General features: G+C 38.6%; 1 protein-coding gene across 13 annotated transcripts in view; it reads right to left on the bottom strand.

Moving 5' to 3' along the window:
* Positions 1 to 2192: 2192 nt before the first annotated feature.
* The window catches only part of LOC100350870 (uncharacterized), a 58705-nt gene continuing 36757 nt past the window's right edge, over positions 2193 to 24140 (bottom strand). For 5 of the 13 annotated variants that reach the window (XM_070052167.1, XM_089308238.1, XM_070052169.1 and 2 more), the window contains 4 exons: positions 8727 to 8784; positions 7446 to 7572; positions 7119 to 7211; positions 2193 to 5144 (listed from right to left, as the gene is read on the bottom strand). In XM_070052167.1, the coding sequence (XP_069908268.1) occupies positions 3181 to 5144; positions 7119 to 7211; positions 7446 to 7569 (2181 nt within the window). In that variant the 5' untranslated portion in view covers positions 7570 to 7572; positions 8727 to 8784 and the 3' untranslated portion in view covers positions 2193 to 3180. Of the gene's footprint in view, positions 5145 to 6544; positions 6630 to 7118; positions 7212 to 7445; positions 7573 to 8726; positions 8821 to 9964; positions 10143 to 24140 lie in introns of all 13 variants that reach the window. The other 8 variants (XM_070052166.2, XM_070052165.2, XM_070052164.2 and 5 more) reach the window with 4 other exon arrangements.

Below are 24140 nucleotides of genomic sequence, written 5' to 3'. Positions count from 1 at the left end.
AGAACCACAATGCAAGGAAAGGAAATCAAAAGGATGAAAATTGGAAAGGAGGAAGTGAATCTATCCCTATTTGCAGGTGATATGATTCCATACATACAGGATAAAAAGACTCCACTGAGATTTCTGGAACTCATAAAACAGTTTGGTAAAGTAGCAGGATATAAAATTAACACATAAAAATCAACAGTCTTTCTACTCACAGACAATGGGATGGCTGAGAAAGAACTTTTAAGATAATTCTCATTCAAAATAGTTTAAAAATTAAATATTTTGGAATAAATATAACCAAGGATGTCAAAGATCTATACAATGAAAATTACAAATTGTCAAACAAATAGAAAAAACAGAAAAGAAATCTTCCATGTTCATGAATTAAAAGAATCAGTATCATCAAAATGTCCGTATTCCCATGAGAAATTCATTGATTCAATGGGACACCAATAAAAATACCAGAGCATTCTTCTAAGGTCTAGAAGAATTGATACTGTAATTCATATGGAATCAAAAGAGACTCTAAATAACTAAAGCAATCTCATCTAGCAACAACAAAAAAATGCTAGAGGCATCACGATACCTGATTTCAAGATAGACTACAGGGGCTGGCACTGTGGCACAGTGGGTTAACGCCCTGGCCTGAAGTGCCGGCATCCCATATGGACCAGTTCGAGACCCAGCTGCTCCACTTCCTGTCCAGCTCTCTGCTATGGCCTGGGAAAGCAGTAGAAGATGGCCCAAGTTCTTGGGCCCCTGCACCCAAGTGGGAGACCCAGAGAAAGCTCTTGGTTCCTGACTTTGGATCAGTGCAGCTCCAGCCATTGCAGCCATTTGGGGAGTGAACCATCCCATGAAGACCTCTTTCTGTCTCTCTCTCTCTGCTTCTCCTTCTCTCTGTAACTCTTTCAAATAAATAAACTAAAATCCAAAAAGTAAAAAAAGACATACTACAGGTTAATTATAATCAAAACAGCCTGGTACTGGTACAGAAACAGATGGGTAGACCAATAGAATAGAATAGAAACACCAGAAATCAATCCATGCACCTACAACCAATTTACCTTTGACAAAAGAGCTAAAATCAATCTCTGAAGGAAGAAAATTCTCTTCAACAAATTGTGTTAGGACAACAGGATCTCCACAAATAGAAGTCTGAAGTAAGACCTCTACCTTACATCTTACACAAAAATCCACTTAATACCATCAAATTATTAGAGAGAATTGGGAAAACCCTACAAGACATTAGCATAGGCAAATACTTCTTGGAAAAGATCCCAGAAGCACAGGCAATCAAAGCCAAAATTGAAAAACGGGATTACATCAAGCTGAGAACCCTCTGCATAGTAAAAGAAACACTCAGCAAAGTGTAGAGGCAACCAACCGAATGGGATAAAATATTTGCAAACTACTCAAGGATTGATATAAAGAATCTACAAAGAGCTCAAGAAACTCAATTACAACAAAACAAACAACCCAGTTAAGAAATGGGTAAAGGACTTGAACAGGAATTTTTCAGGGGAAGAATTACAAATGGCCAACAGACACTTGAAATAATGCTCAGGATCACTAGTCATTAGGGAAATGCAGATCAAAATTATAATGAAATTTCACATCAACCCATTTAGAATGGCTCACATACAGAAATCAATGAATAACAAATGCTGGTGAGAATGTGGAGTAAAAACATATCCTAATCCATTGTTGATGGGAATGCAAAGTGGTCCAGCCACTATGGAAGACAACAAGGAGATACTTTAAAGATAGAAAAATAAACCTAGCATATAATACAATCACCCCATTCCTGGTGATTTACCCGAGTTAAGAGAAACCAGCATCTAAAAGAGTTATCTGTAGATAACTGATCACTGCCACTCACTTCAAAATAGCTAAGATATGCAATCAAACCAGATGTCCATCAACTGATGACTGGATAAAAAAATTCTGGTATATATACATTCTGGAGTATTAGTCAGCTGTAAGAAAAAAAAAGTCCTGTCTTTTGCAACAAAATGGATGCAACTGGAAAACACTAAACTTAAATAAGCCAGTCCCAAAATGATGGATATCATATGTTTTCCCAAATCTAGGTAGGTAATAGAATACTTACAATATAATATACTGGAATGAAATGAACATTTTGAGATTTGATGATTGCTTAAGCCCTGGTCTCTTCTGTTTAGAAAGTGTTTTTTTTTTTCTTTTTTCCTTCATATTATTTTTTGAATTCTTTACTTAATGTAGGATTAACCTTATATGTATAAAGTAAACTCAAAAAAGAGCTCTGTAAAAATTAAGAGTGGGAATAGGAAAGGAAACATTTTTATATATTATATATTTTATGTATATTTTAAATATAAAATATATAGGTTTATATATAACACATATTTATGTATTTTTATATATGCATTTATATATATTTAATACATAAAACTCAAATAACTTAAATAAAAGTTTAGATAGTAGTAAAATAAAAAGTGTTGGAAATTTATGAGATATAATCAAATGGCCCAAAACACAATTCCAGGTGTAGAAAGAAAGAATGGTTTAGAAAGCTTATTTAGCTAAATAATTACAAAAAAAACTTTCCCAATTTTTAGAAGGGATGTCCAAATATAGAATTCCTAATAGCATTGATCAGAAAGATCTTCCACGAGATATTGCAGTTAAATTTTCAACAGCAAAACATAAAGAAAAGATTCTAAAATGTTCATGACAGAAATGCCAGATAACTTTCAGAGGATTTCTAACTAGACTCACAGGTGACTTCTCATCAGAATCTCTATGGGCTAGCAGAGAATGGGGACTAAGTCTTAAATGAAAAAAAAAAAAGCTGTCAACTGAGAATACTATTCCCTGAAAAGCTCTCATTTATGAATTATGAATGAATGTGAAATAAAGACCTTCCATAACAAAAAGAAACTGAAAGAACTTGTTGCCACTCACTCAGCGTTACAAAAGATGCTCTTGTGTGTTATGAGTTGTGATTTACAGCAAAGGGCTTTCCCACAGGCATTACACTGATGAGGTTTCTCCCCTGTGTAAATTCTCTCATATTTGATGAGCCATTACTTGCACAGAAAGGCTTTTCCACAGCCATTACATCCATAAGGCTTATTTCCCATGTGAATTCTCTGATGTATTACAAAATCTGACCTCTTGCCAAAGGCTTTTCTACATTCATTAAATTCATGAAGTGTCTTCCCTGTGAATTCTCTGATGCATTTTAAATAGTGACTTATGGCCAAAGGCTTTTCCACAGTCATTACATTCATAAGGTTTCTCCCCCGTGTGAATTCTCTGATGTTTGATGAGGCATGATTTATGGCCATAAGCTTTTCCACAGTCATTACATTTATAAGGTTTCTCCCCTGTGTGAATTCTCTGATGTTTGATGAGGTCTGACTTCTGGCAAAAGGCTTTTTCACAGTCATTACATTCATAAGGTTTCTCCCCTGTGTGAATTCTCTGATGCATTTTGAGTTGTGATTTCTGGCCAAAGGATTTTCCACAGTCATTACATTCATAAGGTTTTTCCCCTGTGTGAATTCTCTGATGTTTCATGAGGGATGACTTATAGCCAAAGGCTTTCCCACAGTCATTACATTCATGAGGTTTCTCCCCCATGTGTATTCCCTGATGCATTATGAGTTGTGACTTCTGGCTAAATGATTTTCCACAGTCATTACATTCATAAGGTTTTTCCCCTGTGTGAATTCTTTGATGTGTGATGAGGACTGACTTATAACCAAAGGCTTTTCCACAGGCATTACACTGATGAGGTTTCTCCCCTGTGTGAATTCTCTGATGTTTGATGAGCCGTGACTTGCACAGAAAGGCTTTTCCACAGCCATTACATTCATAAGGTTTCTCTCCTGTGTGAATTCTCTGATGAATTACAAGATGTGACTTCTTACCAAAGGCTTTTCCACATTCATTACATTCATGAGGTTTCTCCCTCTTGTGAATCCTCTGATGCATTTTGAGTTTTGACTTCTGGCCAAAGGCTTTTCCACAGTCATTACACTCATAGGATTTTTCCTCTGTGTGAATTCTCTGATGTTTCATGAAGGATGACTTATAGCCAAAGGCTTTTCCACAGTCATTACATTCATAAGGTTTCTCCCCTGTGTGAATTCTCTGATGCGTTTTGATTTGTGACTTTTGGCCAAAGGTTTTTCCACAGTCATTACATTCATAAGGTTTTTCCCCTGTGTGAATTCTTTGATGTTTGATGAGGGCTGACTTATAGCCAAAGGCTTTTCCACAGTCATTACACTGATGCGGTTTCTCCCCTGTGTGAATTCTCTGATGTGTTACAAGGTATGATTTTTGGACAGTGGCTTTTTCATGCTCATTACCTTCATGAGGTTTCTTCTTTGTGTTAATTTTCTGATGTTTAATGAGATCTGACTTCTTGTAAGTAGTTTCTCCACAATCACTACACACATGGGGGTTTTCTAGTATGTGAATACAGTGATGGATTCTATGGCAGGCCTTACAACTGAATGATTTCCCACACGGTTTACACGTATAGGGTTTTTTTCCTATATTTGGTCTCTGATTTATTGCAAGATCTGATTTGTAAATGAGAGGTTCTACATACCCAATATCTTCATAAAGCTTCTCTCCTGTGTTGATTTGTTGATGCTTGCTGAGGTTAGTATTTTCATGAAAATTTTTTTCCATTTGAGCTATCTTTCCAACAGTTCCAGTTGACTTATTACAGGTCTCTCCCATATGGCATGTCTCAAACCTAAAGAATATCTTCTTTCTCTTTAAGTCTTTCCCTTCTCCACTATGTTTAAATGACTGCTTCACAGTCTGAATCTTGTGACACTCATTGAGAGGCTCACAGCACTGGAGGGAGTTCCCAGATACCTTAGAAGAATCAAGTTTCTCTCCAGCTTGCAGCTCATCAGGCCCACTGTGGGGATATACATTGTGACACACATTGCATTCCTCAGGTTTCAATGCTGAATAATTTCCCTTTCTGATAATCAGTTTTGAAATATGACTTGAACTTAAATTAAGTCTCTTTCTTAATTCAACTCTCTTGGGAGTTGCTGTCTTGTTATCTGTTGTACCATTCTGATTCAAATTTTCTTGAATTTCTTGGTTGGTCCTAATTATGTCATCATTTTTCATGGCGACTGAAATGAGAAAAAAAATCACTGAATCATATATAAATGCTTTATCCTGGAATACTGATGTATGGGGAATAAAATTACTTGTTATCTAATGGGTGTAAGATTTTAACATAATCAGTAAAAGATATTTATGACCATGTTTTTTCCCTTAATACAATGATAAATCAAGCTGTACCAATAGATTTCCCAATGTTCAATCATGATTCTGTTTACCACCTGAATTTTTTTCAAGTATGGCAGAATTTTTTTTTAGTTAGATGTGTTAATTCACTGCTTGTGGTGCTTTGCATCCCAACATAGTGCCTGTTTGAGCTCTGGCTTCTCTGATTCCAATACAGCTCTCTTCTTATGTAAACTAGAAGACAGCAGATAATGGTTAATGTGCTTGGGACCCTGTGATACATCAGAGAAGACTAGATGAAATTCCAACCTTTTTGCTTCAGACTAGTGACACCTAACGGTTGCAGGCATTGGGGGAGTGAGCTAATACAAGATCTCTTTCTCTTTCTCCTCTCATTGTCATTCTGCCTTTCACAATGATGAGATAACTATATAAGATTTTAAAGAATGGACAAATATTTAGCAAAAATATTAACCCATAGCCTAGCAACCATTTTTTCCCTGTCCTTTTTCTCCAGTTTATTTTTATAAAATTTATGCTTTGTGCTTCTCTGATATTTCAACCATAAATATAATTTTTACTGGATCATTTACTTGCAGGTGAAGAGAGTGAAATGTGTCTGTACTCTAAGCAGGACGACATCTAAGGACAAGATTTGAATCTATGATTGATTCAACAGCATTTGTGGGATTTTTCAAATGAAAAACTCTGCTTTTATCTGTACTCTATGAAAGCTTCCCCATATTCCTAAGGACATCTAACATCTTCAGCTTCTCAGAACTACAACAGATACAAAAAAGTCCCAATATAACACCTTAGGTATACACTCTCTAACAGTATAAACAATTTGCTTCTGCAACCCAAGGTATTTTTACCTTCTTTGAAAAGTGTTTTCTAGCTCATTTGCAAATCACCAGTCCTAGTTATCTCCCCTCAATTCATTCTACATACACTACTCTGTGATAATTTGAGTTTCTGAAAGCTTTTGATCAGTTTTCTCTTATTTTCAAAGAAATTTTCATTTCCTATGCCTTTCTTATCTTTTTTGTTTGAGACAGAATTCATACTTCAAACTCCACTCCTAAACAAATCTGAGACATTCAACATGAAACTATTAGGTTATTTGACCTTGGGATTCAGAATCTCAACTTTCTTGTTTAGTTTAGGATTACTTATTTTCATGTTTCTATACAAGTTCATGCTTAGCTTCAGAATTTCTGATGTCACAGCAGGGAGATTCACTTCTAACCATCTCTTAGCATTTACTTATTTATTTACTTACTTGAGAGTCAGAGACATGAAGAATGAAACAGAGGGTTGCCAGCCACAGGCTCAGTCCTCAAATGTTTCAAACAACCTATCATTTTCTTATTTATTTGAGAGGCACAAAGAGAATAAGAGAAAAGAGAAAGGCACAGAGAGAGTTCACATTTATTTGTTTACTCATGAGATGCTTAAAATAGCAAGTTCTATACCTGGCCAAAACCATGAGTGGAAACTCAATCTGAGACAAATTTCTATAAGTTGCCCAATTAACAAGCACTGAGGAAATAAAATGCATGAAGGAAAAAAATATTAAAATATAGAGGACAAGTTAGAATTCGAGGAATGTATCAAACATAGAAAAAAAGCCTTTGTAACATCAGAAGAACCAGCATTGGAAGTTTTTTCCAATCAAAGAACATCTTCACCAAGAGATACTGATATCCCAAGATACTGCAGAATGCCTGTGTCTGATGCATAAAACCAGTTGTCATTAAGAGTAATGCATAGAAAAAATTCATGGGAAGAGCACCAGTCAACATCTGCTGCATTCTTTCTGCCTTGGCCTCCCTGTCCATTATGTGCAGTCTGACCTGGAAGGCTCTGATATAGGCATTCTTCCACCATCCATGGCTCTGCTCCTTGCTCCAACTTGAAGATCAAATCAGGTTTGGTAATGTAGTGCCCTATTAAAGGAAATAATGTAAGTCTTTATGGAATCACTAACTTTAGGTTATTTAAAGGACTACAGCTTAGTCCAAGAGCTATGCCACAATGTTCCAATTTGAATCCTTTCTTAGATGGTAGACATTCAGATTATTCATGGAATTCTATACCTGTACATCATTAAACTTAGTGTTCATTTATTTCTCAAGTAGCAGGAAATTGTTATCACTGGGCACGTGATGGCTGTCACTCACCTAAGGAAAGCAGGCTGCTGTAGGTCTCTAGCATCACATCCCTGTACAGGATTTTCTGAGCTTTGTTCATGTTCTTCCATTCCTCCCAGGAAAAATACACAGCCAGGTCTTCAAATGCTATCATCGTCTGTGATAGAACACTTCTAGTTAACATATAAACTCTGTTATAAAACAAACACTGGCAGTTTTCAATCTTACATATGGGTATGAAGGAAGAAGGAAAGATGTGGTTTCATTTTAGACTTGTTGAGCATTTGGACAGCCACACAGAAGCATTCAAAGGGAGTCAACCCTATGGTCTAAAGGCTGTGAAAAATGCCCAAACTAGTGGGAAACAGGAGTTTTAGATGACAAAGGAACCACATCTGTCAAGGAGAATTGCATAGCAGGCTGAAAGGTGGACAATATTGATTTTTGAATGAACAACATTAAAGGGAAGAATGTGGAGTATTCAGGTAAAAAGACAAGAAACCATCAGTGAAGCTATCATGGGAATAAATAGAGAAGAATTCCCAGAAAAGCAGAGTCCAAGGTGCTCCACTTCCAATCCAGCTCTCTGCTAAAGTTTCTGAAAGAGCAGTGAAAGATGGCTTGAGTATTTGGGCACCTTCCACCAATATGGGAGACCTAGATGGAATTCCAGGCCACTGGCTTTGGGCTGGCCCAGTCCCAGCCACTGCAGTCATTTGGAGAATGAACAAGTAGATGTAAGGTATTTCTTTCTCTTTCCCCACCTCTCTCAATCTCTGAAGATCTGCCTTTCAAATAAATAAATGAATACTAAAAAATAAAAAAAAATCTGCAGTAGATTCTTTTTCCCACACATTCCTGATGCTATCCCTGAATCAAGTTCAGGTCCTCAAAACTATTAAGAACTGTATTACTCTAATAATTCAAAAACAAGGTTAACTGATTTATGTTTTAGTACTAGATAACTGTTACTCTTGCAGAATGCAAACACTGCCCACTACATCATCTATGTAACAACAAAGACTTTCAGACATCATGACCCAAAAGATTTAGCATGTTTTACTATAAGTTCCAACTCAAAACATATAACAAGTGTATATTTTGCTTTGGCAGCAGAAAGAACAGAAACCAAACTGCCTTATCTTAGATGACTGTAATGTTTCAAAATTATGTAAAATATCATTCATCTTATTTATGTACAATCCTGAGAATAAAATTTGTTTATTTTTCCATTTTAATTAATAAACTATTATTAATCTCCTAAAATGAAAACTGACAAGAAGCTGAGAAACAATTAAGAAAACTACTTACAGGTGATGTATTAATTTTCTTTGCTCTTGAAAATATGTGGAGGTTCCTAGAATCATATCTGGAAGAGAAGGCAAATCGAAGGATTTCCATCAAACTGGGAAAAAAAAAGAATATGACAGAATGAAAAAAGAGTCATAAATACATTAACTGAGAAAACATCAGCTGTAGAGGATAAACAATTAAGCATGGAAATATATAGGAATATATATATATAAGCAGCAGAGATTAAAAATAAGTTATTTTTGATTTAATGAAATCATTGTCTACAAATTTTGTAAAATAATAATGTAATATTAAAACAGTAAAATATAAGGATGATTGTTCAAATAAATGAGGTTATCAATGAGATAAACATTATGTTTCACTAAATTTTTTACTAAAGAAAGTTATTTGGAATTTACCATTTTTTTACTAATGCAAAAGTACCACACTGTTGCAGTGGATTCATTTCTAAGAGGAAGAGTGTGGTGGGGACAAGAGGCATGGAATCACCACACAAATCCCGGGAGTTGGGTGAAAGCAGGCCTGAGGCAAGCAGGAATTTAATTGTGGTCCAGGGAACACCAAGGACCAGCATGGCTGATATAACCACCTTTATCGCATTACTAGCCTTTTCTCCGGATTGGGCTGTTGCAAATACAGCCTTTGAATAAGTATCTACCACTACATGGATAAACTTAAGTTTACCAAAGGAGTTAATGTGGGTGACGTCCACTTGCCAGAGCTTATTATGAGCAAGGCCTCGCGGGTTCACTCCTGCTTGTTGCAGTGGGGCTAATGGGGCGAGGGGTGCACAATTCTTGCAAGAGTGCACTAGGTGTTTGCATTGGCTCATTGTTAGCTCCAGGAAAAGCAATTTTATGTTGCTTGCTGACATATGAAATTTTTTGTGTAGAATACGGGCTTGTTCTAGGTGTCCAATGGAAGCCGTGCTGCAGGAGATAAGACGATCAACCTTTTTGTTGCCTTGGAAAATAAAGCCAGGTGATCTTACATGCGAGATATACTCTGGGTGTTTTCTGTTCTCAGTTAGCTCTTTAAGTGTTGTGGACATCTGGTCAATTGGCTTATTGGTCGGGTTAAAGACTGCAAAAGGGATCGTCTTTGCTACCTGTACTGAGTATTTGCTGCTAAAAATATATTTACCAGCCCATCCTGGCTAAGGAGTAGAACCTTGATTATTGCCCTTATTTCTCCCAATTGTACTGATCCCCCATGGGGTTCTACATGGATCTTACCTTTTTTTGTTGAGGATTTGATCACTATTCCAAACAGTAACTTGTTGGCATCCGTGAACGCACATGGTCCCATGGGTAGAGGTTGATTAGCAGGGAAAGCATGTGTTTGGATAGTCTATTTCTAAGGTTTGTAACATCTTGAGTAGCCTGTCTGCTGGCAGGTGATTGTCAACCTGTCCTGGGAAATTTATCATTTCACCACACCACACAGGATTCTGTATTTATGGGTACATTAGAACACTTCTTGTTTTTTTTAGAACTGAAATTCTATAGAAAGCATGCAACTTAGAGCTTCACATTTTTTGGCCAAAATTGTATTGGAACAAATATACACAACTGCAGGAGATTACATTCAGAGACTGACTGTTAACACAAGAGAAGGTCCAGTAAAGGACTCGGCATAAGGCCCTGAGTCCAACAGTCATCAAGGACATTTACCTCTGTAGCAGCAGACCTCCATCTGTTTGGGTCGCAAGACAAGGCAGCTGGGCCTTGACTGATAAATCCCATAGGGATAGACCCTACTAGTAAGCATGAAGGACTTAGACTTTGCTTGTTTCCTTAATCTGCTGGCTATGCTGTTTTGCACTATAATAGGCATGCTGAAAAATAAAGCTTTTGGCAGTCTAAGAGTTGTCCATGTCCCGTGTTTTCCAGAGAAGAGTCTCACAGGTTCCGGGGGCCCAGAGCTCCCCCCCACAATGTATATTTAATGCAATACACTTTACCAGTAATGGTTCCAAATAGCATCATTCCCTGTATCCATCCCTTCACAAGATTTCACTTTTTCAGTTGCTTAACCCCATGATATATCTATCAGTAAATGTGACAGAAACAGATAGTTTGTATCACACATCAGCATACATTTAAATGAAGCCATCTCTAAGGCACCAGTGTCAATCAGTTCCTCAGATAACTAGATCCTCATTTTTTCCCCCAGGCTGATCACAGGAACTGTCCAGCTGAGCTCATCTCAAAATACTGAATTGGAATTATAAATCAAATGGTTATTTTGTGTTTTCTGATTTGTCCTACATCAAATGCTGGCACATGTTGGTGAGCAGGGGAGAAAGTTCAATTACATGCAAAATACAATTAATACAACTTCACAATGTCATGTAGAAGTTTCTATAAACATAGATTGGCATTGTCATGTAGCAAATAAAGCTGCCACCTGCAATGCAAGCCCCCTGTATGGACATTGATTCATATCTGGCTTCTCTGCTTTGGATCCAGCTGCCCGCTAGTGGCCTGAGAAAGCAGTGGAAATGGCCCAAGTACTTGGCTAAATGCTACTAATGTAGGAGAACCAGATGAAGCTCCTGGGTCCTAGCCTCAGCCTATCCCAGCCTTGCCCATTGAAACCTTCTGGGAAGTGAATCAGCAGATGAAAGATTTGTATCTCTCCCTCTCTCTGTACAGAACAGTTTCAAATAAATTTTTAAATTCTTAGAAAAAAAGCTTCTATAAACATGATCTATGCTTATCAATTGGATCTTAGCAAAGCTATTGACACTAAAAAAGTCTTGGGGATCATACAAATGAATTATTTGTAGATCATAATGTTATGCTTCACATTTCTGCTTATATGTGGTCATATTATTTTTATTTATATTTTAAGACACTGATTAGCACATGAAGTCTAATTTAGTGTAATTTTACTATTCAGAAAATAGGAAAAAGCTCACAGTAATTTTCTGAAGCTGCATGTGTACTAAATATTGCTCAAGGTTTTCAAGAAGAAATTACTGGGGCCGGTGCTGTGACACAGTGGGTGGGGCTGCCACCTGCGGCGGTGCTGGCATCCCATGTGGGTGCCGGTTCGAGACCTGGCTGCTCCACTTCTGATCTGGCTCTCTGCTATGGCCTGGGAAAGCAGCAGAAGATGGCCCAACTCCATGGGACTGTACACCTGCATTGGATACTCAGAGGAAGCTGCTGGCTCCTGCCTTCAGATTGGCGCAACTCGAGCCATTGCGGTCTATTGGGGAGTGAAGCAGTAGATGGTGGACCTCTCTCTCTCTCTGCCTCTCCTTCTCTCTATGTGTAACTCTGACTTTTAAGTAAATAAATAAATCCTTAAAAAAAAGAGAAATTACTGATAGTAAATGGGAAAATTTTATGATATGCTTTTTGAAGTCATACAATCTGTACATAACAGAATCAAAAGGAAATCCATGGGGGCAGTGCCATGGCACAGGTTAATCCTTCACCTGCAGTGCCAGCATCCCATATGGGCATCGGTTCTAGTCCCAGCTGCTCCTCTTCCAATCCAGCTCTCTGCTGTGGCCTGGGAAAACAGTAGAAGATGGCCCAAGTACTTGGGCCCCTGCACCCGCATGGGAGACCAGGAAGAAAACCTGGCTCCTGGCTTTGGATCGGCCCAGCTCTGGCCATTGCAGCCATTTGGGGAGTGAACCAATGGAAGGAAGACCTTTCTCTTTGTCTCTCCCTCTCATTGTCTGTAATTCTACCTATCAAATAAATAAATAAAAATTAAAAAAAAAAAAAAAAGGAAAGTCATGCTCAGGGCAGTCTTCTAAAGCAATACTATTTCAAACTGGTGACAGCTTCTGAAATTGATCTGAAAATAAATGGGTTTTTTAATTAAGTGTGGCGAAATAGACAATATTAGCCAAAATTTAGGGTACCAGGCATCTACAAATCATGTGACAATACTCAAACCATTTATCTCCTGAAACACAATTTACTTCACCTTATTTTTACATGCAGGGACCCTGGCAAACTCTTGTTGAGCTACGAGGGAGAATTATTAGGATACAGGGGGCAGCAGTATAGTTCTAGATACCAAGTGTAAGGCACATTAGGTTTCAAAGACCTCCATTTCTGTAAATCATGATACTATAATAAAGTAATGGACATGTGGTAGGAAACAATGTAGACAGTGACTCTCAAACATGAGAGGTTATCCCTCTACCCCAGGCCACAGCCTCAAGACTACTTAAATAAGTAACATTTGCTAGGCTCTTGCCTTTCTTTCTAATCCATTCACAATTATCTTCTGAAGGCTGGTCCAAACTTCCAATATCACTCAGTCTTTCATAACTATGGATGAGGTAAGGTAATATCAACTATATTTTGTTTACTCTGGCCAGTATGATCAATAACTGCTTGAACCTTTGCATTTCTTTTTTCTCAGCTCTGAAGCCTAAAGGTACTGAGGTACTGTCTCAGAGAGCATCCAGTGGTATTCTGTCAGAAATGATTTCTATTTTTGGAGCTTCTTTTTTCAAATATCATAAAACTACTCACTTCCAAATGAAATGGGACTGTCACCTCATGCCCAAATTTCCATGTTTTTGGAAACTAGGTCTTGTATAAACCTCTGTAACCTCAAATGTGTAGTGCTGGGCAGACTACACAGTTCAGGAAACCAGAAACTTCACTTAAAGAAGATATATATGAAACACTGGTGCAGAGCCAAGATGGTGGAAGCAGGGATGGAGCCAAGATGGCGGTATAGCAACAGGATGTTCTGCGTCAATGGGAGAAAAATAGATATCTAATAAGAAAAGAGAATACAGGCTGGCAACAGAGCTACGAGAGTTTCACACAAAGAAGCCCAGGAGTCCAGCAGACTGAGCAGGTCTACACATAGGTAACAAAGAGTCACAGAGACACAACAGAGGTGTGTTGGAGAAGCCAAATGGTGTGACTGACACCACGCCCTCCTTCTCCCTGAGTGGACCAGGTAAGACTCGAGGTTGCAAGTCCATGGAGCTGTGGTTAGCAGTGGGGGAGAGAGCCAGGTGAACTGTGTTTGAAGTTCCAAGCAGAAAGAACATGGGAATAGATGGAGAATTCAGGCACACCCCTGCCCATCCATGTATCCCCCTCCCTCCAACTTGACCTGCAGTTGACTGGGAGAAGTCATATTGTCTGTTCACATCTCGGAATGTACACAGAGTGCTACCACATTTGCCTCCCGTACACACACCTATCAATTGTGGGGGCCACTTTACCACACCTCCCCCACCTGGGAATGAGGATTACAACATTTTAGAGTAACTTCACAGCATTACCACACAAGCTGTACAATGGTGAAAAGTTCTAAACATTGAAATCCCTAGCTTGTTTCACACACCAGAGCCTGGCCCAAGTTGGCAGGTCTTAGTGAACCACAGCTCTCCTATCTGCTCCCATCACCATCCAGAAGTGAGCAGGACTTCCAGAAGCAGGGCTGTGTGTTTCCACTGGCAATGCACAGACACATGGCAGCTCATAGCAGAAGGAAATCTCACTACAAGCACCAAGACACATATTAAAGATAAAAGGAAGCAGAAATTCTGAAAAACAAGGGGAAAAGTTTTAATAAGAGTAAGGAAGATGATATGATCCCCAGAAAGGAACATTACCTCTCCTCTTCAATACTAGAAGTGGAAGAAGAAGAGATTGAGGATATGCCAGAAATGGAATTCAGAAAATTAATCATCAGATTACTTAGAAGCAATCAGAAACAAATTTACTATCTAAATGAAAAGTATTCCCAAGAAATTGAGATATTGAAGAGAAGTCAGAATGAAATACTAGATACAAAGAATAGAGCAAATAAAAAAACAGTGGAAAGTCTCAATAATAGAACAAATGAAACAGAAGAAAGAATATCAGACCTTGAAGACACATTTCTGGAAATAACACAGACCAAACACAAGAAAAAGAAGAAATCAGTAAATTGAGAAACAGGGTTGGAGATCTGCAAGATTCTATCAAATGATCCAACATACAGATCCTAAGAATTCCAGAAGGCATCAAAACAAAGAAAGGATTAGAAGGCTTTCTTAGTGAAATTATAGCAGAGAACTCCCTTCTGTAGAAAGAAAGAGACATCCAAGTTTAGGAAGTACACAGAACTCTCAATAGACATGAACAGAAAATATCTTCACCTCAACACATAGTGGCAAAGCTCTCCTCAGTAACACATAAAGAAAAGATCCTAAAATATGTACAAGAGTAATAACAAATCACATTCAGAGGAAACCCAATTAAACTCACTCCAGGCTTCTCATCACAAACCCTACAGGCAAGGAGAGAATGGTGAGACATACTCCAAGTCCTAAGAGAAAAAAACTATCAACCCAGAATACTGAACTCTGCAAAATTCTCATTTATAAGTAAAGAAAAAATAATGATTTTGCACAACAAACAAAAATTGAAAGAATTTGTAACCACTTGCCCAGCCCTATGAAACACACTCAAAGATGTGTTATACACAGAAACAGAAACATTACTACAAAACTAGATAATTACCCAGCAAATAAACAAATGAAATCCAAAATACATAAACAGAACTACAGAATCATGCCATGGCAAAGTCGGTACTCAACAGAAACCAAAAAAGAGCTGGTGTGGGCATCCTAATATCAGACAAAATAAACTTTAACACAAAAACATTCAAGACAAACAAGGACACTATGTAATGGCCAAAGGATCAATTCAACAGAAAGATGTGACTATTATAAATATATATGCATGAACAATAAATACTCTTGGAAGATGGCGGAATAGGGAGGGAGCACACCGATGGTCTGGGAAGGGAAGGTTCAAAGAGGGGTGAGACTTTGTAGTTTCAGGGAAAGGGAAGCTCTTCTGAAACTGGGGAAACAGGGTGTGTCGCTCCCCCTCTTCATGGAGGAACGACACTAAACCCTGCCTAGGCTTCATATCCAAGTCACGGCACCATTATGCCTCCTAGGCTTCCTATCCGAGTCACGGCACCATTATGTCGCTCCCCCTCTTCGTGGAGGAACGACACAGGACCCTGCGCTGTTCTTTTGTCTGCTCGGCCCTCCCCGGGTTTGCTGCTGGTTCTTCCCGGGTTGGCTACCATCCCTTCCACCTCCGTGGAAGGGCGGTTCCCTCTGCTACTTTCCCCACTTCCGCGGGGGAGCGGCACACCGCCGGCCGGCTCTCTCGGGGGCTGCACAGGTGTTCCTTCAGATAGATGTTCCCGGTGCATGTTGTCTCTCTCCTCCTTTATAGTCCTCTTCCACCAATCCCAACTCTGCTACCCACATGCCGAGTACGCTGCTCTCCTCCAATCAGGAGCAGGTCCTGCTGTTTATTGGTTGAACTGGAGGCAGCTGAGTAGAAGCTGTTTCCTCCTCTCCCAGCGCCATATTGTGGGACAGCAGATGCATAGAATAAGTCTTAATTCCAGTAACAGTCTAGTCCAAGTTGCTCCCCACAAGGGTGGACCTGCGAGGAGGACACGGACACCTGAAGTGCAGGACACCAGCAGGAGTGTGTACGCACGAGCGCTGGAAGCCGAGGTGAGACAGGGCGCTCGCCCAGCACTGCTGCAACAGCAGCCGCCGCCCCTCCCCCAACCCACCCTGGGACGGACACTGAGACACACATGACTGAGGGGAGGAAATAGAAAACGAAACAGAGTGAGTAGCGCCTGCAGAAAGAGTGCGTGATTCAGGGGGACTGATTGAAGGAGTAAACAAGCTAGGAACCCTTGCTGCCTCTACCCTCCCCCAAATCGGAGCTGCAGTGGGTAGGAAGCAGCCATCTTGTTTGCTTACATTCAGGCTTAAAGGAGAACTGCCTCTGCCTCCGCATTAACCTTCAGAGGCGGAGCCCAAAGGTGGAGTGGAGCAACATGACACTCCTCGCGCAGGGGTGGGCAGCGAGGGAGGGTTGCCAAAAAATGGAATGCCAAAAAACAAAACAAAAACCCACAATAAGAATATGGAAGAACATATAAACTCGCCAATGGAGCAGGCTAAACCAACCATAACAGAGGCTGAAGAAGAAGAAGAATTTGAAACCATGCCAGAGAAAGAATTCCGAAAATTAATAATCAGATTACTTAGAAATAATGAGAAACAGTGTTGAGAGCTGAACGAAAAACAAGCCCAAGGATTAGAGATCCTAAAGAGAAGCCAGAATGAAATACTGGAAATGAAAAACTCAATTGACCATATAAAAAACACCGTGGAATCCCTCGGAAATCGAACAGATGAAATAGAAGACTGAATATCAGAATTCGAAGACAAACTTCCAGAAACAATACAGTCAGTTCAAACACAGGAAGAAGAAATTAAAAAATATGGTCAGAAACCTACAGGATTCATCAAACAGTGTAATAGGAGTCCCTGAGGAGGTGGAAAGAGAGATTGGATTGGAAGGCGTTTTCAATGAAATAATATCAGAAAACTTCAAACAAAGGCAGCTGGATAACAACAGGCAAATTCAGCAGATAGCCAGGACTCCGAACAGGGTAAACCAGAAGAGAAATTCACCGCGACACATTGTGGCAACACTCAGCCCAAATAGACCTAATAGATATCTTCAGAACCTTCCACCCCACAGCCACAAAGTTCACAAATTTCTCCCCAGTACATGGAACATTCTCTAGGATTGACCATATGCTAGGCCATAAAGAGAGCCTCAACAAATTCAAAAAAAATTGAAACTATACCATGCAGCTTCTCAGACCATAGTGCAGTGAAACTCGAAATCAACAACCCAAGAATTTCTACACCATATGCAAACATATGGAGAATAGACAACATGATCCTAAACGAACAGTGGGTCATCGAAGAAATTAAAAGAGAAATCAAAAGATTTCTAGAAACAAATGAAAATGATAACACAACCTATCAAAACCTGTGGCACACAGCAAAAGCAGTGCTAAGAGGAAAGTTTATAGCAATTGGTGCCTACATCAAGAAGCTGGAAAGGAACCAAACACAAAAACTCTCCACACACCTCAAGGATTTAGAAAAACAGCAGCAAATCATGCCCAAATCCAGAAGGAGTAAAGAAATACTAAAGATCAGAGAAGAAATAAACAGAATCAAAACCAAAAAATACAATACAAAATATCAACAAAACCAGGAGCTGGTTCTTTGAAAAAATAAACAAAATCAACACACCATTGGCTCAACTAACCAAAAAAAGGAGAGAGAAGACCCAAATCTGTAAAATCAAAGATAGTAATGGAAATGTAACAACAGACACAACAGAAATAAAGAAAAAATCATCAGAAACCACTACAAAGATGGGGAACCTGAAAGAAATGGATAGATTCTTGGACACATACAACCTTCCTAAACTGAGCCGTGAAGATATAGAAAATCTAAACAGACCCATAACCATGGAAGAAATGGAATCAGTAATAAACGCACTACCGAAAAAGAAAAGCCCAGGACCGGATGGTTTCACCGCCGAATTTTACCAGACATTTAGAGAACAACTAACCCCAGTTCTTCTCAAATTATTCAAAACGATTGAAAGGGAGGGAATCCTCCCAAATTCTTTCTATGAAGCCAATATCACCTTAATTCCTAAGCCTGGAAAAGACACAACAGAGAAAGAAAACTACAGACCTATCTCCCTGATGAACAAAGATGCAAAAATACTCAACAAAATTCTGGCAAACCAAATCCAACTGCACATCAGAAAGATCATTCACCCGGACCGAGTGGGATTTATCCCTGGTATGCAGGGATGGTTCAATATTCGAAATTCAATCAATGTAATACATCACATTAATAAATTGAGAAACAAAAATCATATGGTTATCTCAATAGATGCAGAGAAAGCATTTGACAAAATACAACACCCTTTCATGATGAAAACCCTAAGCAAATTGGGGTTAGAAGGAACATTCCTCAACAGTTAACGCAGTCTATGGTAAACCAATGGCCAGCATCATATTGAATGGGGAAAAGTTGGAGACATTTCCATTGAAAACTGACACCAGACAGGGATGCCCACTCTCACCATTGCTATTCAATATAGTCCTAGAAGTGTTAGCCAGGGCCATCAGGCAAGAAAAAGAAATTAAAGGGATACAAATGGGAAAGGAGGAAGTTAAACTATCCCTATTTGCAGATGACATGACACTATATATAGGGGACCTGATAACTCCTATAAGAGACTATTGGAACTCAGAAAAGTTTGGTAAAGTAGCAGGATACAAAGTCAACGCTCAGAAAACAACAGCCTTTGTATACACAGATAATGCCAGGGCCGAGGAAGAACTTCTAAGATCAATCCCATTCATGATAGCCACAAAAACAATAAAGTACCTTGGAATAAATTTAACCAAGGAGGTCAAAGACCTCTATGATGAAAATTACAAAACACTAAAAGCAATTTACAAGTTCAATGCAATACCAATCAAAATACCAAAGTCATTCTTCAAAGACCTAGAAAAAATGATGCTGAAATTCATATGGAGAAACAGGAGACCGAGAATAGCCAAAGCAATCCTTTACAATAAAAACAAAGCCAGAGGCATCACAATTCCAGACTTCAAGACATACTACAGGGCAGTTATAATCAAAACAGCCTGGTACTGGTACAAAAACAGATGGATAGACCAATGGAACAGAATAGAAACACCGGAGATCAATCCAAACATCTATAACCAACTCATATTCAACAAAGGACCTAAAACCAACCCCTGGAACAAGGACAGCCTCTTCAACAAATGGTGCTGGGAAAACTGGATGTCCACATGTCGAAGTATGAAGCAAGACCCCTACCTTACACCTTATACAAAAATCCACTCAACATGGATCAAGGAACTAGAGATGCACCACGACACCATGAAACTAATTGAGAGCATAGGGGAAACCCTTCAAGATACTGGAACAGGCGAAGAATTCCTGGAGAAGACCCCAGAGGCACGAGTAATCAAAGATAAAATAAACAAATGGGATTACCTCAAATTGAAGAGTTTCTTTACAGCAAAGGAAACAGTCAGGAAAGTGAAGAAGCAACCAACAGAATAGGAGACGTTATTCGCAAACTACACAACAGATAAAGGATTAACAACTAGAATCTATAAAATGATCAAAAAACACCACAAAATCAAAACCAACAATCCAATACAAAAATGGGCCAAGGACCTTAACAGACATTTTTCAAAAGAGGAAATCCAAATGGCCAACAGACACATGACAAAATGCTCAGGATCCCTAGCCATCAGGGAAATGCAGATCAAAACCACAATGAGGTTTCACCTCACTCCGGTTAGATTGGCTTACATACAGAAATCAACCAACAACAGATGTTGGCGAGCATGTGGGGGAAAAGGGACACTAATCCACTGTTGGTGAGAATGCAAACTGGTAAAGCCACTATGGAAGACAGTTTGGAGAGTCCTCAGAAACCTGAATATAGCACTACCACAGGACCCAGCCATCCCACTCCTTGGAATTTACCCAAATGGAATTAAAGGGGAGAAAAAAAGAGCCATTTGCACCTCCATATTTGTTGCAGCTCAATTCACAATAGCTAAGATATGGAAGCAACCTAAATGTCCATCAACGGATGACTGGATAAAGAAACTATGGGATATGTACTCTATGAAACACTATATAGCAGTAAAAAACAATGAAATCTGGGCATTTACAACAAAATGGAAGAAGCTGGAAAAAATCATGCTGAGCGAAATAAGCCAGTCCAAAAGGGACAAATATCATATGTTCTCCCTGATCGATGGCAACTAAACGAGCATCTAAAATGATACCCATTGATGTGAAATGGACACTATGAGAGACAATGACATGATCAGCCCAGCCCTTGTCTAGACTGTTGAGGAACATACTATTTTATTCCTTTTAATACTTTTGCTGCTGTTGTTGTTGTTGTTGTTGCTCTGTTCTACATAAGACCACTGGTTGAACTCTGTAATCAATGCACAATCATTCTTAGGTGTTTAAAAATTAACAGAAAAGTGATCTCTGTTAAACATAGGAGTGGGAATAAGAGAGGGAGGAGATATACAGGTTGGCACATGCTCACTCAGACTTACCTCCAATATTGGAAATAGACATGTGCCAGGGGATTTCAACTCAATCTTACCAAGGAGGCAGGTACCAATGCCACCGCACTTGGTAAAGTGATAAGTATAAATACACAACCAATCAAAAAGATAGGGTATGTGTCGATGAGATTTCACAAATAAGACCAGTGTAAGCAACTAATGAAGGATAGAATTAAAAGGGAGAGAATGATCCTGCGGGGGAAACAGGACACACAGCAGACTCATTGAATGGCAGCACTCCTGCCTCAGAATCAACCCTTGGGACATTCGGATCTGGCTAAAAGGTCCATGAGAGTCTCACAGGCATGGAAAGCCATGACACGGTGGCAAAAAACAATCTAAATGAAAGATCCTGGTGAACAAGACCCCAGCAGAAGGAACAGGCCATCAAAGAGAGAGGCGCCTTTCTCTAAAGGGAGGAAGGAACCTCCACTGTGATACGGCCTTGACTAAACAAGCTCAGAGTTGGTGAACTCAAGGGGCTTCCATAGCCTAGACAGCTCATAGCAAGAGTCTCGGGTGATTGCTGACATCATAAATAAGAGTGGCAATTGTTAAATCAACAACGGGATTCACTGGGTACATGCTCCCCACGTAGGATCTCTGTCCTTAATGTGTTTTACTATGAAACTTAAAAACAACACTACTAGTCGAACAATACTCTATACCTTGTGTGGTTGTGTTAGTGCAGCCTGTTGAAATCCTTGCTTAGTATATACTGAGTTGATCTTCAGTATATGAAGGTAATTGAAAATGAACCTCGATGAAGGGCGGGATGGGAGAGGGAGTGGGAGAGGGGAGGGCCACAGGAGGGAGGGAGGTTGTGGGGGGAAGCCACAATACAAAAGTTGCACTTTGTAAATTCACATTTATTAAATAAATAAAAATAAATTAAAAAATATATGTATATGTATATATATGCACCCAACTACATGGCACCTGGATATTTAAAAGAAATGTTATAGGATTTAAAAGGAGATATAGACTCAAATACAATAGAAATGGGGGACTTTAATACCCCACTTTCAGCAATGGACATTTCAATGAAACAGAAAATCAGCAAGGAAACTACAGAATTAATTCACACCACAGACCAAATAGACCTAGCAGATATCTACAGAACCTTCCACTCTACAGTGAAAGAATTCATGTATTTCTCTTTGGTACATGGAACTTTCTCTAGGATTGAACACATGCTAGGCCATAAGGCAAATCTCAGCAAATTCAAAATAATCGAAGTCATACTATACATCTTCTCAAACTACAATGCAATGAAGCTGGAAATCAACAACTCAAGAATCTCTACATCATATGCAAACAGATGGAGACTGAATAATCTGTTACTGAAAGAACAATGAGTCATAGAAAAAAAATCAAAAGAGAAATAAAAAAATTTCTGGAAACAAATGAAGGTGAAAATACAAAATACCAAAATTTATGGGATACAGCAAAAGCAGTGTTAAGGGGAAAGATTATAGCAGTTGGTGCCTACATCAAGAAACTGGAAAGGCACCAAATAAATGAACTATCTATGCACCTCAAGGATCTAGAAAAAAAATTAGCAAACCAAACCCCAAAACAGGAGAAAGAAAGAAAGAATTAAAATTAGAGAAGAAGTCAACAAAACTGAAACCAAAAAAAAAAAGTACAAAAGATCAGCAAAACAAATGGCTGATTTTTTGAAAAAAATAAACAATACTGACACATCATTGGCCCAACTAACCAATAAAAGGAGAGAGAAGACCCAAATCAATAAAATTAGAGATGAAAAAGGAAATAAAAGAATCATCAGAAATCACTATGAAGAGTTGTATGCCAACAAACTGGGAAATCTAGAAGAAATGTACAGTTTCCTGGAGACATACAACCTATCTAAATTGAACTATGAAGACACAGAAAACCTAAACAGACCTATAACCAAGACAGAAATTGAATCAGTAATAAAGGCCCTCCCAAAAAAGAAAAACACAGGACCTGATGGATTCACTGCCAATTCTACCAGACATTTAAAGAAAAACTAACTCCAATTCTTCTCAAGCTATTAGAAACAATTAAAGGAAAGGAAACCTCCCAAATCCCTTCTATGAAACCAGTATCACCTTAATTACTAAATCCAGAAAAGATACAACAGAGGGAAAACCACAGACCAATTTTCCTGATGAACATAGATGCAAAAATCCTCAACAAAATTCTGGTCAATCGAATTCAACAACACATCAGAAAGATCATTCACACAGACCAAGTGAGATTTATCCCTGGTTTGCAGGGATGGTTCACACTCACAAATCAATCAATGTGATATATCACATTAACAAACTGAAGGACAAAAACCATATGATTATCTCAATAGATGCAGAGAAATCATTTGCTAACATACTACTCCTTTTCATGATGAAAACTCTAAGCCAATTGGGTCTAGAAGAACATTCCTCAACATAATCAAGGTAATTTATGACAAACCCATGGTCAGTGTCCTATTGCATGTAGAAAAGCTGGAAGTATTCCCACTGAAATCTGGAACCAGACAGGGATGCCCACTTTCACCACTGCTATTCAATATAGCCCTGGAAGTTTTAGCCAGAGCCATCAGGAGAGAAAAAGAAATCAAAGGGATACAAATTGGTAAGGATGAAGTCAAACTATCATTATTTGCAGAATATATAAAATATATAATATGTGTATTATATATAACACATTATATATAATACATAATATATATAGTATCATCTGCAAATAAAGATATACACACACACATATATATACATGTATATATATACTCTATGGAATACTAAACAGTGAAAAAATGAACTCTTGTCATTTGCAACAAAATGGATAAATCTGGAAAACATTATACTTAGTGAAATAAGCCAGTCCCAAAGGGACAAATACCATAGGTTCTTTCTGATCTGTGACAACTAACAGAGCACCTAAAAGGTATCCTGTAGAAGTGAAACTGACACTATGAGAAGCAATTACTTGAATAGCCCTTGTCTTGACTGTCAAAGAACAGTTTATTATTTCATTTTATCTTTTTATTTATTCATTTTTTTCTACTTAATACCATTGGTTGAACTCTTAACATAGAATTAATTATTCATAGGTATATTAAGTCAGCTGAAAATTGATCCCAGTTAAAAATAAGAGTGGGAATAAGAGAGCGAGGAGCTGTATGGTTTGGCACACATTCCCATGAACTTACCCCTAAGGATGAAGCTAAAAACTTGCCAAGGACTCCAAATCCCATTAAGCTGGGTGACACTATACCCCTCTTATGTGATAAAGTGATCATATTAAGTGTGAAATTGATCATATAGATAGGATTAAATGTCAAAGGGATCATATAAGACCAAGTGTCTGGTAATAACAATA

The sequence above is a fragment of the Oryctolagus cuniculus genome, chromosome 11 (genome assembly GCF_051225735.1).
Source record: "Oryctolagus cuniculus isolate XC-2025 breed Fujian yellow rabbit chromosome 11, ASM5122573v1, whole genome shotgun sequence".
Lineage (NCBI taxonomy): Eukaryota > Metazoa > Chordata > Mammalia > Lagomorpha > Leporidae > Oryctolagus > Oryctolagus cuniculus.
This window is presented reverse-complemented; position numbering and strand designations above follow the sequence as displayed.